Consider the following 7,653-nt stretch of genomic DNA (forward strand, 5'->3'; position numbering starts at 1 on the left):
CTCACACAGGTGCTGTACATATGCTGACTCAACACATGTGCAACCAGAGCAATGGGTGGGTGCTGCAGGTTCAAACCTTGGTCAAAGGTGGTCAATGGGAGTACTTGGTGTTGTAGGTGCACTTTCTGTGGTTTGTATGGCATGCTGATTGTTTTTACCAGCTATGTGTGAGGTGGATGATGCTCCCTCATCATCTGTGATGCATTTCTCCCCCTCAAGCTACATGCTGATAGGAATGGTGACCTCCTGTGAGCTGAATTGGACATTTCATTTGACACCCACATGTTGTGAGTCCTCAAAATAAATTCTGTGCATGTTTGTGTCCTTATCAAAGCCCACCCAGTGACCATCTTTCATGCACATGTCTAGTTTCAAACCATCAGCTGTGTGGACCTTGACACGGCAGCCCCAGATTGGTAGATTAGATAGATCTGGTTTCTTTTTATACAGCATTTTGTAGGGTGTCTTTTTGTCAAGTGTGCAGGTGGAGGTTTGGTTCTTTAACCAGTTCACATGCATTATGGCTTCTCCCCATAGTGACTTTGGGAGGCTGCTTGTATTTAGCATGGTGCATACACATTTGACAAGTGTGCAGTTCAGCCTTTCAGTGACACGATTATGCTGTGGTGTATTGTGCACTGTGAGCTTCCTCTCTGTTCCTTTCAGCCTGAGATGATGTGAAAACTCTTTGCTTAGGAATTCCCCACCCTGGTCCAAGCGAAGCCCTTTAACCTTTGTGTTGAACTGCATCAGCAGCCAGGCTTCATACTTCTGGTAGGACTCGAAGGTTTCATCCTTTGACTTCAGGAGATACAGGCTTGTAAAGTGAGTGTGGTCATCAGTGTATGACATGAAATACTGACTCCTTGCATTTGTTTGGACAGGAGATGGTCCCCATAAGTCCATATGGATTTTGTCACCAACCCTGTCTTGGTGTGGGGGGTCTCAGATTTTTCCTATGGGTTTTTGGGTTGCCTTGGCATACTCACATGCATCGCAAGATTCAATTGTTGCATGGGAAGGGTCTAGGCTTATTCCAGTTACAATGCCATCCTTTAGCATTTGTTTAATAGTGTCCAGTGATATATGGCTGAGCCATGCATGGATATCTTCCATGGTAAGGGTTACTCTTGAGTTTGCTAAGCCCACATAAACCTTCTGTGTGGCTTTGGTTGTATAGAGGCCACTGCTGACTGGTACTTCCCCAAGGAGTTTCTTTTGTCCATTAAAGATCTTGCAGTGCAAGTCACAGAAGAGTATGGCATATCCACTTGCATCTAGGCAGCTAATGGATACCAGGGTCATGCCAATCTTAGGTGTATGGAGGACATCCTTCAAGAGGATACAAGTGGGCAAGTTGCCATTTGGTAGGGATATGTACACATCTCCTTTTCCAATGGCTTTGAAGGTTTGTTTGTCTGCTGCAGTAATGGGTTTGGGAGTAATGGGCTTATAGTTGACAAAGTTTTCCCTGTATGACAATGTGTGATGAGAGGCTCCAGAGTCATATAGAGTAGTGTAGTTCAGTGGTCTCATGTATGCACTAGTAGTGAATGTCTCTGGGGATGGTTGAGCTTTGTTGACCTCAGCTTCATAGCTGTTGTTGATATGTGCAAGCCATACCCCATCTGGGTCACTGCTGCTGTCATCTTTGGCCACTGCTGCATGCTCTTTTTGTTTCCCTTTGTTCAGAGACTTCCCTCCACTTTGTGAGTCATCCCCACTTGACCTGCATTTGTGAGCTCGGTGCCCACATTTTCCACATTTGTAGCAAGTTCCAGTGAATTTATTCTGCTTTCCTCCAGCCAAGTATGCTGTATCATCTGCATCACTAGACTTTTTCTGCTCTGTGGCATGACAGTCATACTCATCTTGTACTGCATCCATGAGAGTTGCAGTTGTTAGGGTAGTGGAGGTGGAAACTTTTGTGAGTGTGGACATTGCTCTGATGACAGAATCATAAGAGCTTGGGAGGGATGTCATGACCATGACCATATAGCTTTCGTCTGTCAGGGCTTGGCCCATTGAGGCAAGTTGTTTATGTATTTGCTGCATTTTGTCAAAGTGTTCCCTGACATTTCCTTTCTCTGTGCATTTTATAGTTTGGAGCTTCTTCAGCAGTTTGACCAATACAACATGAGAGCACTTCTCAAAGAGGTTGGATAGGTATGTCCAGATGTCAAGTGCAGTAGTGAGACTTTATTTGGATGAACAGTGTGTCAGGGATTGTGCCAGTGATTTGTTGCTTGATGATGGCTTGGCTGAGCCTCCATTCTTTTAGAGTAGCTTGGTAGTTCATCACTTCCTTTTTCTCCTCTGCAGAGACAGGTATCCAGCTCTCACTCCAGTTTGGTAGTGTCTTGGGGTCAACTGGCATTGTCTCAGTACCATCTATGTACCTGAGCAGCCCACAAGCATCCAAAGACCACATTAGCCTGTCCTTGTATGTTACCCAGTTCTCTCCATCTGCTGAGAGCTTTGGAACCTTAAGGAAATCATCTCCAAGCTTGGATGTGAATGACATTTTGCTATGGGTTCCCAGTTAGTGAGCAATGGGGCTCATAACCTGTAGAATATATACTACAGGACTATTAGCTGAGTGTAAAGACAGGATGTAGAAAGTGCTCACCTCAGTTGGGTTAAGTAGCCAACTGAGGTGTGAGTATGCTACTTGAGTACAAAAATGAACATGATTATGTAATATGGCCAAATGCGCACCATAATACTAAGTGGGATGCAGATGAAAGTATAATATGAAAGACAGAATATACAACAATACATGCCTTTATACTACTATGGAGGTACAGTAACCAGAATCAGAACTGACATATGGAGACTCATAAATCTTCAAGTAAAACTTCCTAGATGATGAATGAAGGGTAGTCACATGACTCCTCAGAGGATGGCCCATGCAGTCTGGTAGGAGGGCAGTACAAGTCAAACAGCAGTTGGAGTGGAGACAGCTTGTAAACATCAGGGGACAGGTGGAGTTGGTGCAGAGTGAGCATATGACCAGTGGAATGGGGTGCAGAGTGAGTGAGGACCTAGGATGAATGCACAGTCATGACAATTACTATCCAACTTCTATGATTCCTGTGCAGATGTTAGTGTGCCCACTCAGTACTCTAACCTCTTGCTATCTCACTTCTCATGGGTATGGTGCTGAGGATGTCAATCTCATCATCAAAGTCTACAGAAATGTGCATACAAGTGAACAGTTCATCATGTTGCTTGCAAAGCAAGGCATGGCTGTCAATGAAGCAAAATTTTTTCAGGATCTCAGATCTATGTAATAGGCATGATATCTAGAGAGATGCAATATTTTTACTGGTACTGATAGAACTATGTGACAAGTAGACAAAACCATGTACACTGTGCTTCCAACCTTCGCATTTGAGAAGACCAAGGGTGATTACATAATTGGATGACTACCTACCAGCCGATTGAATCTCATCCCATGACACTGGCATGTTTGCAGCAAGTACCAGAACCTTATTTGCAGAGCACCCCCTTCCTTTCTCCCAGACTCTGATCTGCACTACCATCTGATAAGCCCACAACCACAATGCACATAAAGCACAGCAACCCTGTGATGGTTTGGCTTGCCATACCATGGCAATGGCCTGGAGATGGGGGTGTTTTCATTTGGTAAGGTCTTATACAATGGTACCATACTTATCTTAAAATACCAAACAGGCAGTTGACTTGCTTTCCAAGTGAATACTCATGGAAAGAAGGATTGAAAAAATTCCTGGCTTCTCTCTTGGGTCATTATTGTTCATGGATTGGGATTGCAGGCAATGGCTATGCAAGGTGAACACAAATTTTTCTCATCTCCTGCACTCGAGGCTGAGCCATGACGATCCCTAGGAAAAAAAAGAAAACATACCACATATACTGCGAAACCTTTGATGAAAGTGGGCATGCTTTCTCTTGCACAGTTTGATTTTCTGATGACTACTGCTGCCTCATCACTACTCACAACCCACCTACCCAACTTTGGACTACACTGAATGGACCTGCAGACAGCTTTATGGAGGCCTCAGACAATTGGGCGAATGAGGACAACTATTGGGATGGAGATGCCTATGGTGTTGCACCCAGCAGATCTGTGCAATGAACTCAAATCATGGTAAGTTTTTTTTTGAACTGATAAGACCTTGACCAACCTTTTATGGGACAGGAGGACCCATTCAAGGAGTGGGTGGGGTTCAATGATGAAGAATATGGTTATCATGAGTATCTCTTTAAAGAACTCCAGCTTGAGAGCCATGGTGATGCTGCCAAATGGTGTAGTTGCAAGGTGGCTAGTGGAATGCCAAACAAATGACTCTTTCATTGCAAAGATTGTCATGGGGTCACATTGTTGTGTCAGACTTGTTGTCTAGCAACTCATCAACATTTACTGTTACACAAAATCAAGGTGAGCTCATCCAGTTTATAATACATCCCACCCTTCACAAATCATTTGCAGAAGTGGAATGGAAAGTTCTTTGATCATGTCACCTTAAAGCAGCTTGGCCTCATAGTTCAGCTTGGTCATGAAGACATGTTTTGCTACTGTCTGGAGCATGGTCATTTAGATTTCATCATTGTTGATGTCAACAGCATTCACCCCATTAATGTGAATTTCTGTGGCTGTGAGCAGTCCATGTCCCATTGCCAACAGCTTCTGTAATGTGGTTGGTATCCTGCCACCATCTGTAATCCAAGGATAGCTTGCACCAGAACAGTCTTGGATCACTTTCTGCAACTCACATGGTCAAGTAAAGTTTCAACATATGAATACTATTGCATGCTGGAGTGTCTTACAAATAATACAGGTATTAATATGCCAAAGGTATGTGGTATGGGCCCTTAGTCTAGTCCCCACTGATGTGCATCTCAGAGTTGGTATCATCCCTTTTTGCACATGGTTTGTCAGTTCTGCCACACAAAACTCCTCAAAAGAGCAGGGAGGGAAAGTGAGCAAGATGGTATTCATACCACCAAACCTGGTGGGCTTGCTGTGTTGTGTCCTGCATGCCCACAACTGGGCATGAACTTGCCTGATGATTGGAAAGATGTGGAGCCCTCTAAAAAGTTTGTTGGACATATTGGGCACTACACATATTCTAATCAAGGCCTTAGGTTTCTTTATTTGCTCATCATTGCAATAGATGCCAACTTTCAGCTCAAGAACCATGCATGTGCATCTGACCAGGATCCAGGCCTGCATACCAGCCTTGCCTACTTTCTTGCTGATGGCCCTTACAATGAGCATGTACTTCAGTTTGCTACACAAGAAGATGTGTGTCTGCATGTAATATATTTTTGACTTCCTGCCCTTGACTCTCGATTTAGATCAGCATGTGTAACAGTTTCAGGTCTATGGCTCATGCTGAAACCAAGTTTGCAACTGGTCTTCATACAATGGGTGTAGGACTATGCCTTTGCACCTGACATGAATTTGTATGCCCTTGTGGTGTGGGCAATTTGCAAAAAGGCGAGCAGTAAGTACACATCTACACACCTTCCAGTCGCATCCATTCATAAATTCCCAGCTACTGTAACATGGACTATATATATTTTTTGGCTATTTTCCCCTTTCTGCTCCTTTCCATGGTCATTTCCTACAACATTGCCTGTCAATGGAAACTCAACCTTGCCCAAAGGATAGACCAGCTCCCTGAACATCTACATCTCCCCCTTGCTGTTGTCATGTTGTCATTTGTGTTTGGTATTCTGAAGTTCCATGCCCCTGCCCATTCTGCCTCATGTGCTATACCCCATTCTCTCAATCTTCTGCCTGGTGTTGGCTGCACCAATGGCAAAGGGGTCAAGCATAACTGGTCGGAGATCAATTGTGTCACAAATAGCACAAAAGAAATGACATCTGGTGCAAGGCATGATACCATCAACAACCACTTCGGCCATTACAACTTCAGAAAGCTTGTTGGTCTTGGTAAGCATGAATCTTGTGGGATGGTGTACTGTACTAACAGCATTGAAGGATGTTTACTTTGTGACAGGCTCAAAGCTGCTATTGCTGAGCAATCTCATCATTGTGCTACCCTGGAGGAATTTAACACATCTATTGGCACTTCACAGAGGGAGACATGGACCACTATGATCACTGCATGGGAAGCTGATAAATCCAAACCAAATCCATATGCTGCCACTCAGTGTTGTACATATTCCTGTTCCTTGTGTTATGTACATTGGGTCACCAGATGTGATTGTAGTTCCAACTGAGGCTGAGGTTCGCTCCCAGCTGGCCACTGATGACAAGGCTGTGGCTGCTCATGGGGAATTCAGCTGCCATAAAGTGTCCCCAAGCAGCTTTGTTTCTTTCAGGTTGGCAATTGAAGAAACTCAGTACATGATTTTCCTTCAGGCCTAGACAGATGAGCCTAGATTCAATGCTAGGTGAAGTCTGAAGTCAGATGTATTAGCTGAACTATGGCTTATGGTGACTCAAGACACAAATTTACAATGATGTTGTGCTGTGCTCTTTGTCAAATCTGACAGTTTCATGAAATTCAAGTGGTTTACATGATTGGAATTGAGAGTATTGTTCAACAGTCCAAAGATCCTGAAGCCAAAGCTGAAGCCATCTGCTTGTGCATGCCATCAGAGTTGTCTCCAACTGAGCAGATGTCTATCTCTGATGACATTTCTGTCATCAAGGCACAACTTCGATAGGTGCAATGTCATGATGCCCTTGGCAAGCTTCAAAACTACCTACATATGCAGACTCATTTCATCAAATATTGAAACACAAACATCTGTGGCCAAAGGGCAAATACTTGTGCAAAGACACTGATAAACACACTCTCCTCAAAGATTGGCAGAGTCATACAGAAGTACTGGGTAGCTCATGCAGTGCTCCTTGCACTCCATGGTACAGGTTCCTGGGAGGAAGAGCTGCAGCCACTGCAAATGAAGGATGTGTGTGGACCAACTGCATCTACATTGGGTGACATTGATGATCCAAATGCCATCATTGGTTCCAATGGCTGCCAAAGGTCCAAGAAGCAGCACAAGGCTTTAAGACATGGCTTGGGTGAGGGATATAGAACAATGTCTTGGATCTGGGCATGTGGGACAGTGGCAAGTGGTGATGAGGGGATGATCAAAGGTACATCAATATCTACATCAGCACATCATTCCACTAAATCAAAATTGTTTTAAGCACTACACATAGATTGGGCAGAAGCCCATGCCCAAGCAGCATGCTGGTCTGAAAAGGTTGAACTTTTTCTGGAAGAAATGCAGTGCACAGAAAAATTCCTCCAGTACAAGGCACAGTGGTGGAAGCAGTGTAGGGAACCCCCCAGTGGTGTTGTGGTTGATAGCCTTGAAAGGGAAGGAATTTGCACATATGCAGATCAACAGGCCACTCTGCAACACCAGCTCTCTGATCATTTTAGCATGCTTTGGCATCAAGCAAGGACCAACATTGAGGTTGAAGATTGCACTGAATTTTTCAGCCTCAATGACGATTCAAATAGTGGTGTGTATGAGTTAGGGGACAGTGATCTGGAGGACAATGATCTGAATAGCAGTGCATATGAGGTGGGGGATGATGATCTGGAGGACAATGATCCAAATGGCAGTGCATATGAGGTGGGGAACAATGATCTGGAGGACAATGGGACAGATGAGGAGTGA

The 7,653-nt window shown here is 44.2% G+C and overlaps 1 protein-coding gene across 1 annotated transcript; it reads left to right on the top strand.

The window, feature by feature from the left end:
• Window positions 1-4,174: 4,174 nt before the first annotated feature.
• On the top strand, window positions 4,175-7,653 carry F5J12DRAFT_907939 (uncharacterized protein; the record flags this gene model as incomplete). The annotated part of the gene is given in 16 exon segments (XM_051748986.1): window positions 4,175-4,310; window positions 4,347-4,423; window positions 4,475-4,674; window positions 4,714-4,840; window positions 4,889-5,082; window positions 5,131-5,290; window positions 5,344-5,390; window positions 5,544-5,944; window positions 5,993-6,169; window positions 6,225-6,357; window positions 6,377-6,413; window positions 6,511-6,638; window positions 6,780-6,932; window positions 7,008-7,120; window positions 7,175-7,230; window positions 7,258-7,653. 16 exon segments carry the CDS (start codon window positions 4,175-4,177, stop codon window positions 7,651-7,653), a joined length of 2,535 nt encoding a protein of 844 aa, XP_051594229.1.

The sequence above is a fragment of the Pisolithus orientalis genome, assembly GCF_024613125.1.
Source record: "Pisolithus orientalis strain OTSU chromosome Unknown F5J12scaffold_121, whole genome shotgun sequence".
In the NCBI taxonomy this organism is placed as follows: Eukaryota; Fungi; Basidiomycota; class Agaricomycetes; order Boletales; family Pisolithaceae; genus Pisolithus; species Pisolithus orientalis.